At 39.4% G+C, this 16,659-nt stretch overlaps 1 protein-coding gene across 3 annotated transcripts in view; it reads left to right on the top strand.

The window, feature by feature from the left end:
- The window catches only part of LOC136858191 (fatty acyl-CoA reductase wat), a 224,001-nt gene that overhangs the window by 132,197 nt on the left and 75,145 nt on the right, over nucleotides 1-16,659 (top strand). For 2 of the 3 annotated variants that reach the window (XM_067137555.2, XM_067137556.2), the window contains exon 2: nucleotides 5,658-5,883. In XM_067137555.2, the coding sequence (XP_066993656.2) occupies nucleotides 5,671-5,883 (213 nt within the window). In that variant the 5' untranslated portion in view covers nucleotides 5,658-5,670. Of the gene's footprint in view, nucleotides 1-3,318; nucleotides 3,485-5,657; nucleotides 5,884-16,659 lie in introns of those variants that run through there. The other variant, XM_068225441.1, reaches the window with a different exon arrangement.

Raw genomic sequence — 16,659 nt, 5'->3', positions numbered from 1 at the left:
GATCCATATTAAAAATGCTTATAGGAAAAGGCAAAGATTTAGGGACCCAATTGACCGGTTGGAATACCTGGACCTAGCTCGGGAAGTACGAAATGGATTGCTGGAAAGAAAGATTGAAAAATGGGAGGAAACTTGCCATAATCTATGATAAAACGAGTCAGATCGCGAATTGTGGCGGATTCTCGCAGAAAACGAGTCAGATCGCGAATTTCGGCGGATTATATATTTTGTTTTAGGAAAATCCAATTAATGGGAGTTAAACAGGAGTGACAAATTGGGATTAATTTTTAGAAAGATTATATCTGCAGTATATCTCAGAAACGTAAAATGTTACAGATGTAAAAATTGATATTTGGAATCTCCTCTAAAAGTAAAGAAACTAGGTCATTTGTTTTTGGAAACTCCACTTAAGGGGAACTAAAAAGGGGGTAAATTTTAAAATGAGAATTTCTACAGTATATCTCATAAACTTAACATGTTACAGAATTGAAAAATAGTGGTATTTTTTATGTCTATTAAAAATAAAGAAATGTGTTTTTTTTATAGTTTTCAGAAAAAACAGTTGGGTTGGGGTAAAAGTGACTGAAAATGGGGTTGAATTCTTTTAATTAATGGTTATTTAGAGTCCTAACACCATTTGGAAAGAAGAAAAATACCCTAAGTCTGGAGTAAAGGAGTTATCTTCCCTCTATTTAAGAAAGAAAACAGACTGAAATGCAGTAACTACAGGGCATCACTCTTCTATCTCATGCACTCAAAATAATGAAATGAATCATAGAACAGAGATTAAAGGCTATCATTTAACCACAGCTTGAAGAGGAGCAGTATAGTTTTAGAAGGAACAGAGCAACAACAAATCTAATATTTTCTGTAAGGATGATCATGGAGAACTGCTGAGAAAAAGGAAAAGATGTCATCTTCATTTTCTTAGATATTGAAAAGGCTTATGACTGTATACAGAGATAAAAATCTGGAGATGCATTGAGAATAGATCTATACCATGTGCTTTAATTAATAAAGTAAAAATGCTGTATGAACATTGCCAGAGTTGTGTCCAAATGGGTGATGGATAATCAGAGTGGTTTGAGACTAGGTACGGTTTATAACAAGGCAGTACACAGTCATCACTTTTATTCATCACTGGAATGGATGAAATAATGAAAAGAGTTAAGAGACTCAACAACAACTCTTTGTTTAAAGCTCTTGCCTTTTCAGATGATGTTGTGATATGGGATGATAATGAGGCCAAAGAACAACAGAAACTGAATGACTGGAATGCTATATTCAAGCAATTTGGTCTCAAGATAAGCAAGTCCAAAATGGCATTATTGCCTGTTAGTTGACAGAACATCTGTACTAACATCATTCTAGATGGATCAAAGTTAGAACAAGTACATCAGTTCCGCTATCTTGGCGGTGTAGTAACAACAGATCTTCAGAAATCACTAGTAGTGTACAGAGTGGAGCACAGTTTTATTATCTTGTGAGAAAACTTCTTTGGGATAAGCAAGTTCCATTAAGATCAAAATTAATACTCTACCGAAGCTTCTTCCTACCAGGTACCACATACAGTCTAGAAACCTACATTCAAATCAACAGAAATATCAGCAAACTACAAGCAGTGGAAATGAAGCTCTTAAGAACTACGATTCAGAAAACAAGGACGGATAAAATAAGAAACAAAGAGGTATGTCATTTTGTCCAAGTGAAGCAACCCCTTAGCGAGACCTGTGTTGCAGCCAGGCTGAAATGGTTTGGTCATCTCAAACGAATGGACCCACAAAAGAACAGCTAGAGTGTGGTATTAGAAGGAACTTGAAGGCAAAAGATCCAGAGAGATTTAAAACGTTCTGGCTGGATGAGGTCATGATTTGTAGCAGGTTACAGGAGAAGACACCTACATGGACAGAAATAAGTGAAAAGTGCTCATTCACCGCACTCAAGAAATTGGAGCTGGTTCAAGATGATGATGATGATGATGATGACATAAACAATGACATAAAGAAAGGAAAATTCACTTAAATACAAGAGATGAGACAGAAAATGAAGATTGGGAAGTAAATGGAAGGAAAAAATGAAGCTTTGTGGGGAAATGTCATGACAGAAGGAAGGTATGATAAAGGTGATATCTAGGTTCCTGTTGAGAGATATATTATACATTGCTGGAATATGCTAGACCTTTGGGTAAGAGAATGGCAGGAGTAGGGAATATGGAAGAGGGTATTCATTCTTGTACTGTGGAAAGGGATATGGAGGGGGAAGAAGGTGTCCTAAATATACAATTAGCTGCTTTGTATGGAAGCTTTAGGTTGACTTCTTTCCTTCGAGCAGAAAGAGTTCTGAAGTTTAATTTCCCAAGCACTTGATTAGTGCTCAAGTTGTGACAGACAGGGACCCTGGCTCTGACAATTGCACAGAAGAAAGATTGTACACGGTCAAGCTGGCTGAGATTTGAAGACAAAGAAATGGACCAAACTGGAGAGGCGTATTTGACAATCGGTAAGATACAGGAAATGTAGAATGTTTTGAGGGAATTTATATCTGTGATGTTAGTAAATCTTTAGAGTAAACCAACGAGTGACACAGTAGATGAGGTGAGCCTGTTTATGTGGGAAACAAACAACAATTTAATATGAAAATGCACTCCCAAGTCTTTTTGACTATCCACAACTGAAATATGGGATATTTATGAGATGTGAATAAAATGGTGGAATACTTGGAGGGGTGAGGTTTAAAATGCCATGTAATGCACCAACGTGATAGTGAATCAAGTGTATTTTGCAAGTAGATTATATCTGTGAGAGAACCAGTCTACTTGAAGATTTTACAATTATCTGCAAAGAAAAACATTTCACATGAGTGAACATTAGCAACATTTCAATAAGATCTTATAAAGAAAGTTGCTGGGGGTCTGCTGTCTGTAATGTCATTCATTTTGCCATATTTTGATATATTTACCCTCTGTTTTAGGTCAACTCAAGATTGTTATCGGTAGTTTTTAGCTTTCATGTCTTGTTTGTTTATTTGTTTGTTCCACCATCATGGGTAAATGGCTAAATAGATCTTGACCAAACTTCATATTTAGAGTCTACTCATCCAGGAGCAGGTTTAAAAATGATTTTAAAAATGATTTAAAAATTACAGAACAGACTAGGGGTTTATAGGGAGATCAAACAAGTTATTTGATATTATTTTTCTCATACACTGTTGAATATCTGCAAAATCTGTAGACTATATTATATGTGAAATGTCCCTTCATTTTAAATAATTTTTATTATATATATAATCTTGCTTACTCTTCAAATGATGGAGAAAATTGCTATTTTCTGTGGGCTTCATATTCTACAGCCAGTGACATGACACCTTCGCTGACCTACAGTCATTTGAAGGATCCACAACAAGAGAAAATTAGATGATGCATAATATTTCACTCAGCTTGAAAATTAACCCCACCTAATGTAACTGAACACCGAGGAAACATGAGGTAGAACTTTTCCCTTTAGTATCAGCCTGTCTGATTATCTATCTGTTTGTATATTGAAAAACTGCTGGACTTATTTCAACCAAACTATGTATTTGGAATCTACTCACTCAGAATTGTGTTATCAGGTGAAAATTATATCATGCTAATCACATGGAGTTGGTATTTATATTTTTGGTAACATTAGGTCTCTCAAAGACTGTATATAACAAACATTTTAAAATATTTTATTTCCGTTCCTTTATGCCATGTACATATTTATTGTATGCAGTTGATTAGGAAAAATTTGAATTTAAAAGTCCAAGTCCTGTGGGGCGTGCTGTGCATCTCACTTCAAGGTAGGTAATGGGAAAAACTAAAGAACCATTTTACACCTTTTGATAGGGCAAATATTAAGGGAGGTATCATCAACATCAGAATGCCATGCCAGTGGTTAGAGATACAATATGCAACCTGAGAACCAAGGCGAATTTCGCACAACTTCGGACTAGGAACTATGCTGCACAATAAATTAGGAACGTCCTCATTTGCTCTCTTGACTTTCAGCTTCATCATATTTCACGATACTGCCATGCGCTTTCGTAGGAAAATATAATTTGAATATGTTGCCTTAAACATGTGAATAGAGCCATGTTACTTCACACAAATTCCTGAAGGAAACATGTAATCCAATGTAAATTCCCATGTGAAGAATGGGCACAAATGCTAGTTATCAATAAACAGGTCAAAACAAAGGGGACCTACGATACCGTACTCTCTTTTGGGACACCAGAAAGTGTGGTGGTGGGAGAAGAACTGCATCCATCAGTGCTGTAATCTTCCAATCAGAAATTTCTGAATGAGAGCTGGGAGTCTTCCATACATGCTGAAAGGTCAGAAAATTTGTATGAGAGAAGCGCATGAACCAAGATATCAAAGGCCTTCGTGATATCACTATAGCACACATCAGGTTGACAACCCGCACAGATAGGAGATGTGGTGTGATGGAGGAGGATAACCTAGTTATGCAAGAGCTTCCTGGGAGGAAACCATGCCACTGGGAGGATATGTATGGAATGGTAAATGAAAGTAAATACTGGTGAATAATACTTTCACAAATAATTGAAAAAGCAGGTAATACAGAGATTGGGCGATAATTTGTGAAATCCGACCTCCTTTCACCTTTAAGTACTGGTGTGATATCTGCAGTTTTCCAGGAGTTTGCAAAGTAGCCAACTGAGAAGCAATGATTATTGTCATCGTCATCTGTAACTCGTATCTGAGTAAACATATTCTACAGCAGTTTACATTTTCACACTCAAAATGCTTTGTGAATAAGTTTCATATGACTCAGTAGCCCAATCTTGGCATGAAACACATGTCCACACAAATCACATGGAATGGCTGGTGTATGAAAAAACTAATGCTGTACGGTATTCTTAAGGAAGATAAGGCTGAGACCATCCAGACCCGTGGGCATATTTACTGACAAAGATGAAAGTAGGGAGTACACTTTACATTCAGTAGTAGAAGTATTACTGAAGCTATGCAAGGTAACAGTTTTGATTTGAGAAAATCAGCACACTGAACAGATGTAACCAAATTAGAGGTAAAATATTCACTGAAAAATTCAGGTATATCTGCTCCACTGGCTACAGAATGGTACCAGGTTACTATTTCTGATACCATAATCATTTGTTGTCTCTTCTGTTGTTTATAAGTGACCTGAACCTTTTGCTGTTCTGTTTTACTTCAAAATAGACTCTGTTAATATATTCTGCATAATCATGCCTTAAAAAGTATTTATGATGTTTGCGAAGGTCTGAATTAATTTTTATAATTTCTCTCGGAGAGTATATTCTTTCACTGTCTCCAGGCTTTCAGACTTTTAAGTTCAACACTTTCTGTACCATTCTTCTTCCATGGTGGGCATATGGAGTTAAGTGAGACCACAGAACTAGTTGCAAATAGAGGATTGTGGAGTTATGTAGTTCAATCACAGAGGTATGCAGACTGAACACTGAAAGTCATAACAGTCTATGATGAAGATTATATATGCATTATTTTCAATTAACTAGAAAAAAGCCTGTTTTTCCCAAATTTACATAATTTGTTATGCAATCTTCAGTCAGATTATGTACATTTAAATCACTTTCTTTTCAAAGTACTAACATGTTTCTGATACTTTGTTCTCCAGGAGACTGGTTACAATGAAGGAAACAATTGTTGAGAAGGATGAAGGGGTACAATCATTCTACCGTGACAGCACTGCACTGGTGACTGGTGCTACAGGCTTCATTGGTATGCTGTTGGTTGAGAAACTTCTCCGTTCCTGCCCAGAAATTAAGAAGATAATCTTACTGATGAGAGCTAAGAAAGGAAAGACTATGGAGCAGCGGTTTGAAGCACTAATGAATGATCCGGTAGAGTATTTCCATCTCTTTGACTGTAATTGCAATTTAGTAATAAAAACATTAGGACATTTCTGTACACAGTGGAATTCCAAAAACACAGCCTGCTCCACATTCATTTACAATTGACATTGGGATAGGATTGTAAATTTTGAAATCCAGATGACATTGATAAGGTTGTGTCAGCTGAAATACCAGATCCTTAGATCAAAGAACTCTATAAGCTGGTCACAACTCATATGGTCCATGGTCTATGCAGTCACCTCAACTCCTCGTATGTTTGTATGGAAGATAGCAAATGTAACAAAGATTTTCCCAAGTCATTTGTTGAGGAGACAAAAGAAAATATAAATGGCTATCTGTTACATAAACAGCCAGATAATGGACAAACTATAACAAAATGGATTCAGGTAGAGCATGTTCAAATAGGAAATCAATTCATTTTTTCCCTACAATCCTTTGCTTTAACAGTACTTCCAAGCCCATATTAATGTGGACATCTGCTTAAGCATATGCAGTATTAAATATATACATAAGTATGTTTACAAAGGTCATGACTGCTGTAATGTACATGTAGCTGCAGAAGATGATAGGCTTCACCATGATGAAATTAATCTCTTCTAGAATGCCAGATACATTGGTCCAACAGAAGCTGCATGGAGGATGTTTGTATATTTATGCATGATCATTTGCCAGATTATTTCCAAGGTTCCCAAAATGTGTTCTTTAAAGACAATGCTACCTGTTCCATAATAATAAATTTGGAGCTTAATCTATAAGGAAAATAATTTATTGTACAGGAATATTTCCTAACACCATTATCGACAAAAGCACTTCCACTGGAGCATAAAAACACACACCTTGCGCACTTCACGACTGTCGTCTGTTTTGAAACAAAACTTAAGGGAGGGCTGTCATGATACCAACCACTACAAACACATAACAGGATAGAAATCAAAATTCTCTTAACATCCTTGCCACCTTGCAATTTTGTTTATACTAATCCACAGATAAAATTGCAACACAATGAAAATAGACAGCAGCATTCTACAATAAAACATTACAATCTTTCATTGGACACTGATTTTCATACAATACTTGTCTCTTCTTGAGTATTTATAAGTCCAAACGTTTTGGTATTTTCACTATTCTACCACTTCTTGTAGACTTCACTTGTGGATTTGCCACTGCATCCGATGATCCGTGCGAAGCCTTCTCTGGATGTATCTCCAGGATAGAATCTGGCCGATTGCTCTGCACTACTGCAGATTCATCTGATGAGGCGACTTCTAATGGATAAAGCCTTTGAACTGGCTGCACCCTCTCGCCCGCAGCCGTTCTCAGTTCGACAACCCTGACGACGCCATCCTTACCAGGGTACACCTCCTGGACGATACCTAGTGGCCAATCGGCTCGTTTGATGTCATCAGCTCCGATCAGCACAACGTCTCCAACGTTCACTTTGTTGGATGTCCTACCTCCCTGTTGAATAAGAAGAGCCAGGTATTCTTTGCGGAGCCTCTGCCGAAGATCGTCCCGCATTTTCTGTAGATAACGCCATCTTAATTATATTCCTTTTCTGTCGATAGCATCCAAATCTGGCACATCAGTGCTGGGTATCTCATGAAGAAAACCAGCTGGTTTCAGTGGTTTCAGATCGTGTAATTCATCGGATATATATGTCAATGGCCGTGAATTTATAATAGCTTCACAGTCACACAGTATCGTGCTTAACTCTTCGCAAGTAACCGAAGCCTTGCCCAAATTACGACGAAGTAGCTCTTTCACCATTCCAATAAGCCTTTCCCACCACCCTCCCCACCATGCAGCAGTGGGAGGGTTGAATTTCCAAGTTATTCTTTCTACAACACAACTGGAAACTATTTCTTCCCAGTTTAACCCTTGCAAAGCGTGGTTAGCCCCTGTGAAGTTTGTGCCATTGTCGGAGTAGATAACCGACGCCCTGCCCTTGCGAGCAATGAATCTTCGTAGGGCTTGTAGGAATGCGTTTGTTGACAGAGACCTGACAAGCTCAATATGAATTGCTCGATAGACAGCGCAGGTGAATAACATGAGCCACGCCTTTTCTCCAGTCTTCAGATACAATGGTCCAGCAAGATCTACCCCGGTGACTTGAAATACTGCGGTGCAGTTAACTCGCTCCTTGGGAAGGGGGGCAGATTGTGTCTCCATTGACTTAGACCGATACCTCTTACATCTGACACAGCTCATTATGATTCGCCTAACCAACTTTCTTCCTCCTATGATCCAGAAGTCTTCTCTAAGCATTGTTAATAAAGTTTGAAGTCCAGCGTGCTTAGACAGGCAATGTTTTTCCATCACCATTCTCTCAACGATGATGTTATCTGAAGGCAGCACAATGGGGCACTTGAAGTTTTCTGTATAATCACAGTAGGCTAACTTTGTTCGCAGCCTTAGAATTCCCTGACTATCTTCAAAAATCTGAGTTTTCTTTTTCATCTTTTGCTCTATGATCTCTCTGTTCTCTGTTTGAACACATCTTATCAGACACTTTTCTGACTCGACTACTTCTTCTACAGATAGTTCTCCATTCCTTTTGGCATCTCGGTTTCGTAGGTTGTAGACAAATCTCAGTGCCCAGCCAATCATGCATAACGTTCTATGGTAACTAGAAAAATAGCAGAGTCTCGATGTAAACTCTTCCTTATCAAACACTGCATTCGTTATGAGAATCTTTCTCTTCTCCTTGTTGACTTCATCCTCAGGAGCCGCAATGTCCAATTTAGGCCATCGTTCAGTGTCATCCTTGAGCCCCATTTACTTTCTACCAGAAACTTTGCGCTCATGCCTCTGGGTAGTAGGTCAGCAGGGTTTAAAAACCCTGGAACATGATGCCAATCCTTCGGGTTACTGAACTTGCATATTTCCTCACAACGATTTCCTACGAATACACTCCAGTTTCCTTTCGTCTTGATCCAGGTGAGCACCACTGTAGAGTCACTCCAAAAGTATGTTTTACAGTCTTGGAGGTTTAAGCGTGCTAGGTACCAACTGATGAGCCCAGCCCAGCACACGAGGGCGAAACGCTGGCAACCAGGAATGAGTTAGCTGGAAAATTTATAATGTCCAATAACGGACCATTTATATTGGTATTATAAATTTACTCATTCGGAACAAATATTTCAGATTCCCTATGGGAATCAACATCTATATCATCTGATAGCCAAGCAGGCATCAAATTTTGATAATGAGACAAAGTATCTCATAGTGCATTGGCACTGCCGGTGGCTACAATTAGCCTACGCAGTGGCCTCCCTGGTATGCACTAGCCAGCGTCTTGGTAGGTGTGCTAGGTACCAACTGATGAGCCCAGCCTAGCACACGAGGGCGAAACGCTGGCAACCAGGAATGAGTTAGCTGGAAAATTTATAATGTCCAATAACGGACCATTTATATTGGTATTATAAATTTACTCATTCGGAACAAATATTTCAGATTCCCTATGGGAATCAACATCTATATCATCTGATAGCCAAGCAGGCATCAATTTTTGATAATGAGACAAAGTATCTCATAGTGCATTGGCACTGCCGGTGGCTACAATTAGCCTACGCAGTGGCCTCCCCGGTATGCACTAGCCAGCGTCTTGGTAGGTGTGCTAGGTACCAATTGATGAGCCCAGCCTAGCACACGAGGGCGAAACGCTGGCAACCAGGAATGAGTTAGCTGGAAAATTTATAATGTCCAATAACGGACCATTTATATTGGTATTATGTCTGTCCTTTGCTGAGGCATCAAACACGGGCCTAATTTTGGTAGTTAAACTTGATTCCTTAATTACTGCTCTCTGCGGTAAATAGTGGCCAGACGCCTCGTCATTCTCATTTACAGTCTCTATGATTCTACATTCTATCCACTCCTGAATCACATCATCATAATCTTTAAGCTTGTCCAAGTTTACCAATCTTCTAGTGACTGCTTCCAACCTCTTCTCAGCCAACTTCCTGTTATCCAACAATTCTGAATGGCCATCCTTCCAGGGGAGACGAACCTCATATCTTCCTTCTTCATTCATCCTTACAGTTTCAATGGAGTGTTTCACGACTTCCTCTTCCATCTCTTTGTTTGACTGAGACTCTGCAGGGTCCTTTATGCCAATAGTTTCTAACTTCCACAAGTCTGATATATCCATTGCTTTACCACAAGTGAGACTGACTAGTGACTGATTGCCCTTAGCCAGATCTCGCTGACCCATCACTGTCCAACCTAACCTGGTTTCCAGTGCATACATATTTTCATCCAGCTTAATCAGAACTCCTGTAAGCAGCTTCCCCAAAACATCTGCTCCAAGCAACAAATGCACCTCTGGAACATTGACCCCAACATCTGTTAACTGAATGTTTCTAGTTGCAAGAACAGGGTAAACATGTTGAGTTTCTAACCTTGGAACATAACCACATATTTTCTTATCAAGCACCGAGACTGTGCATTTGAAATCCCCTTTTAGTGCTTGTAGTGTTAAATCATAAACATTATGGGTCTCTTTGCTAGTTTCTACACCCCCAAACAAACAATGAGACATCACTTCCTTTCCCAGTTTTTGTAGTCCTAACTTCCTAGCGCTTTCTTTGGTTATGTAAGACATTTGTGACCCAGAATCTAATAAAATTCGTGCAAGCTTGACCGGTCCTTCACTACCAGAAACCTTCACAACAAGAGTCTGTAATAGCGTCTCTGCATTTTGATAGGCAGTTAAAGTCTCAGTGTTTTGATTATTTTGATTATCTTTTCCCTTTGAACTTTCCCTCTCCTCTTTCTTAGTGACTAAATCAGGACATAAGATAGCACAATGATCCCTTTTTAAGCAAATCATACACTTCACAAATGCTTTACATTTGCTCGAGTTATAACCCTTCCTTAAACAACGAAAGCAAGCACCCCTTTTCTTCAAAATATCCTTCTTCTCTCCATTCTGGAGATTCCTCACTTTAAAACAATCAGCAGATCTATGGGAACTCTTGTCACACCAGATACAACCTGTTTCAGTTTTCTGACCCTCACCTGAGTACAAAGCAGCAGCAGTGGGAAGTCTCTCTTGTTTACCTGGCTTGCATAACATGTCATCCCTCTTCACAATAAAACTAGAGCGAGCAAGTGACAAACATTCTTCGCTCTCCACTTCTTGTTTTATAAACAGTAACAATTTGCTTAGGTGAAGATCGTGATCATTTTCTGATATATGAGATACACGAACTCTCTCCCATGCCTTCATAACCTCTTCTGGTAATGCAGACTCCACCAAAGGATACAGCATTGCTGCATACTTATCACTAGTGACACCTAAAGATTCCAAAGCTCTCAGTTGTGTTTCTAATTTATCATAGAGGCTTCCAATACTAAGGCTACTACCTTCGGTAGCTTGAAGCAGAACAAGATTTAGAAGTTCTCGGACATATACTTCTATAAGTAATTCTTCCCTGGCATACCTGGATTTCAGGTGATCTATTGCTTTTTGATAGTTCGCTCCGGACGGAGGGAAACTCTCAACTAGCTCCCTAGCCATGGAACCTGGAACAGTAGCCTGTAGAAGATACTGAAATTTATCTTCCGGGTCGATATCACTATCGTCGTTTATTTTCTTAAACTGTCCCCAAAAACCAATCCAGTTTTTTCTATCTCCGTCGAGCTGTTTAAGCTGTAGCTTGGGTAAACTGAAATTCCTTTTCTTCGTCGTCTTGATCTCACTTGCTAAGGCCTCACCTCCACCAACAGATAAATTGACTTGAAAATTACTTTCGAGCCAAACCTTAGCTTGTAGCCACTTCTCCCGGTACGTTTCTGCCGTGTCGAATTCCTTGGCATCGTCTTCTTCTGTCGTTTCTTCAACACCCCTAAGTGCTTGAATCTTTTCATCCAAAGATAACATCCGCATTGCCTTATCTTCTAAAATACGGAAGTATGTCAATATTTCTTCCGCATCTACGACTGCTTCAGATATTTTTGTTTGAAACTCGCCATGTGCTCTCGTAAATAGTCTACGTATTTGTGATCTTTCCTTATTATACTGTTTAAGCTCCTCCATCTTAACTAAGTCCTGTCACGGTCACCAGAAAATGTTCCGTAATAATAAATTTGGAGCTTAATCTATAAGGAAAATAATTTATTGTACAGGAATATTTCCTAACACCATTATTGACAAAAGCATTTCCACTGGAGCATAAAAACACACACCTTGCACACTTCACGACTGTCATCTGTTTTGAAACAAAACTTAAGGGAGGGCTGTCATGATACCAACCACTACAAACACATAACAGGATAGAAATCAAAATTCTCTTAACACTACCATTGATGCATTAATTCAAGCAGAGTTATATACAGTACTCCCAAGTTGATTGCATGGTTCAAGTTGAACTGTTATACTGTTATAGTTATACTGTATATATCCAGAGACATCAGTGCATTATACATGAAAGGGCAATCAGTGGCACAAACAAAAGAATTATCATATCATAGATTTCATGTACCGTACAATGTTTCATCATCTGATACAGAGTGGCATCACTTATATTTATTACTGCTCCATGTTGTAGGTGCTAGGTACCTGTTTTCAGGATTTAAGGAAATACAAAATTGTTGTACACCCTTCTTTCAAAGCAGCAGTTATGGTATGCAGTTTAACGGCAAACGATTCTGAATGGCAAAATTGTTTACAAGAGGTAAATTCGTAACAAATGACATTTTGGTTGTGACAGTTATTCTCCTACATATGCATTTTTGAAATCTAGATTATGCTTTGAATTTGCAGCACCTCTTCAAAGATTCTTTATCTGAGGATTAATTACAAAATAAAGTATTAATTAAGTTCAACCTAATCAATACTTTGCTGGCAAGACCTAGTGTTTACAATGCACTATGTCTTGTGGTATGGGCTAGAACAATTTTGTTACTTTCATTGACCTGTGTCAGTCTTATCCTTGGCTTTGACAATATGAAAGTGACTGAGGTATGAGTGATGCTAGTAATGCCATTCCTTATGTAGCCAGTCCGTGCTATGAATGGTGTGAAAATGTTGCTCATAGGGTCGGTTGATGCATGCATTTCAGTGGGCTCAGCAGACTGATATGTAATAGCAACTTCTGGCTCAGTGAGGAAAGCAACGGGAAACTACCTCACTCCTCATTTCCTTAGTACACCTTTTCAGTGATGCCTAGGCCATCTATGACAGCTGATGGTGGAGCTGTTGAGGATCCAACTGGCCTTAGGGCTGACGACTGAACATACAGTCAATACTTGTATTACTTGTGATGAGTTACCATTGGTCAGTACAGTTTTTTAATATGTTTTAATATGTTTTTATCCCCATTCCATGAACAACATATATTCTTCAACTTTCAACTGCATGAAAATGCACTCCTCCATTTATGTTAATTGATCTAACAAGTGTTTATAATACAACAGGGGATTCACAGAGGTTCGAACCCACTATCTTCCAGGTGCAAGCTCACAGCTGCACGCCCCCAACCACTTGGCCAACTCACCTGGTCTGTCTCTTTTGATCTGTCCCCCACCCCCATTGAAAATTGTTGGTGAATATGGAAAGTAACAACTTGCAAGAAGTAGCTGAAGACCAAAATTTAAAAACATGGCGGTGAAGACAAATAAAGTTCAATGTTCCTTCATTGATGTTTAGTTGAAATGGTACGAAACAGTTTCTTCTGAACAAAATCAAACATAATAGCAATGTGATGTCATATACAGTAGAGATGATACAAGTGCTGGAGGGATGACTACAGTACAGCAAGCGGATTGTCGATGGGGCTGTACTTGGCTTGACTTAGCTGTTCGCACTTTCTTAAACTTGATAAAAACATTCTAGGGAATAATAACAAAATATAAATACAAAATGATTTGCCCTAGCATTAGATGGGGTTCATTGTGTGTCACTTCATTGCTCTAAGTCATAGTCGCAGATACATCATTTTCCTATGAATGCCCAGATGTCAACTTACCACAACTTCCTTTTGGTAATTTCTGAAATGTTAAAATTTCTGCTATATGGAAGATAAGATTATCACACATTAGAATCATCAGTATGTGCCTTTGATCTCAACACTGGTGAATGCTTTGTACACACTCAGATATTGTATTGCAGGACATCAGGTAATTGCATGAACCATCCAGGAGCATCGGATAGATTCGACTCTGTCTCCATAGCCTCAAGTGCTGCAGAGCAATCTTGCTCTCCACATGGGAGCTCCTTGTTTTGCAGGTATAGCTGTTTGAAGTTACCGGTACTCTTTACTATACTACCCACACTGGTGGAATGGCATGAGTTGTGTCAGTTGGAGTGTTCTGTTACCATAAGATGGTCTTCTGGGCAAAGGGCTGTCTTTAGGTGTGCTGTTCAATCAGTGCATTAGTGACAGGCTCTGAATGGAGGCTGCTACCTGTTGTTGACTGGACAATTCAAGCCAAGAAGAACAAAATTATACTGCTCCACTCAAACTACTCAAGTCAAAAAGTATTCAAGATATCAACCTCAAACTTAGAACATATACTCACCAGGTTGTTTAATATTTCTCTACAGTGTGATACACCTCAACACTTCTCTGCAGCTGTGAAACCTGTACATTATACCATCACCATACCATCAAAAGGCTGGAGCGTTTTCACCTACAAAAATTATGTCTCTGATGTTGAAGTTCTCAAGAAAGCATGTTTTAAGAGTCTATAACCATTAGTCATTGGCCATCACCTCAGATGGGCAGGGTATGTGGGTCGTATGAATGACACAAGACTACTGCGTCAGATCCCCTATGGTGAACTTGGCTCCAGTTTGAGACCACGAGGTGCCCCCTTGTAACGCTTCAAAGATCAACTGAAACAATCCTTAAATATGACATAAATAAACCCACAAACCTGGGAAGCACTCACCGTATACCTTGGTGGCAAACTATCTGCACCTCATTTCAACAGTTCAAACAAGAATGCCACAGACATGAAACAGCAGAAATGCAAACTTCGCCAAACCCAGCCAAAATCTCCCTGTCCCTAAATTGCATGATGTGCAGATGTATTTGCTCAAGAATTGGCCTGTACAGTCACCAGAAGAATAAGCACAAACTGCTGTGAATTTGAAGTGAGCTTTTAGCTAGGAAAATTACATGCTTGGAAACAAGTAACTGCTGCTGCTGCCACCAGTGATACATTTCAAAGCAGCATCCTTTTCCTCAGAGCAGTTATGGTACATATACTCTTTATTCCATGACTACATCATTTAAAACTTATAATTTCACCACCAGATTATAGTAGCAACCAAGGATAAATTAGGTGTAAAAAATGAGAATTCTCATGTCGGCTGAGGTACGGTGAGAATTCTTGAGGCTCACCAGCCATGGGTTAAGCTGGTGCAATTTGTTGCTCCTAATATCAGTAAACATGCATTAATCTACATACATACATACCTAGGTATATATATCTTCATTATAAACTATTATGCCTTTCAGTATTCAGTTTGCAGCTCTCTGTGAATTAATTAACCACCTTCACAATCCTCTATGCCCTATAGAACAGTGGCGAGGCGGGTAGAGATGTTCAAACGGGGTAGAGTATCAACTGCCGATTTGCCTCGCCCAGGCCGTCCAGTGTCCATGGACATGGCATGGGATGCACACCTAATGCTTCCCACAGTTCTGCATGGCATTGGCGTGCATTTCTACCGTGGAGAACTGCTATTTTAATATATGATCGTTGCTCCTGCTTGTTGAGTTCCATTTTGTGATGCTCTCACTCACACACTGAACTTGGGGGCAGTAGCGGCTCGCTCTAAAGGGCAGAGGGGCACGTGCCCCTCCAGCTAAGTAACTGTTAATGCATGGTTTTATAAATACTGGTAATTTGAATTGTGATACAGTCAGTTTGGTATTAGGCGCCGCATGCAGCTAGAGCGTCAATGTTTTCATCAGACACGTACTTTGCTTCCTCTGATGGGCTCTTCGCTGGCCGGTCATTGTGGCCCTGTGCTCTTAGCTGCTAACTCTTTCTTAGGTAATTTTCGTTCACGCATGCGTGGAACTAACTGTTTTTTAACATGCACTGAATGGGAGATTGGGTCATTGCCGAAGCCAGCCCGCTACGTTCCGAAAATACGCGAAGGCTTATCGCGCCGAGCAGAACATCCGTTTCAAATTTGTGTTCCAAGTCTGTCATCTGCGGTCTGATAAACGTGCTGTACCGGCTAATAAAATTAGTCAGAAACCTATCTCGTAATATTTAGGGTGGTGTCGTTCAAAGTAAATCTGTCGTGTGTTGTGTCGTTGCTTACGAGATGTATCTCGTAGGCAACGGTTGTGTGCGGATATATAGAATCCCAATGAAGAGTCGCTTAAGGTATATCACACAGGTATGATTAACCTGTAGGTTACGTACAATGAATTCTGTGAGTAATATTTTAAACAGACCTTTTTCTCAATTGCACCTAACTGAAAAGACGGAGATAAAGACACTCGGTCGACCAACACCCCATTTACAACTAGAACAAGTCGGACAATATAAAGGGCGCGAATATCGACGTAGGTTTCAACCAGGGCTGTGGTTGTGTGGCTGTGATTCAAGGAATACGTTTTTCTGTTTTCCGTGCATGTTATTCGGACACGACCTTACGTGGACGAAAACCGAAGTAACCGATCTCAAACACTTGAAAGAAAAAGTTGAAAAGCACGAAAGTTCCTCCCAACATATCAATTCATGCATGGAATTAGCTGTGCTAGGGAAAGTTAATATAGTACGGTAACTCAACTGGAT

Source organism: Anabrus simplex, chromosome 1 (genome assembly GCF_040414725.1).
Source record: "Anabrus simplex isolate iqAnaSimp1 chromosome 1, ASM4041472v1, whole genome shotgun sequence".
In the NCBI taxonomy this organism is placed as follows: Eukaryota; Metazoa; Arthropoda; class Insecta; order Orthoptera; family Tettigoniidae; genus Anabrus; species Anabrus simplex.
This window is presented reverse-complemented; position numbering and strand designations above follow the sequence as displayed.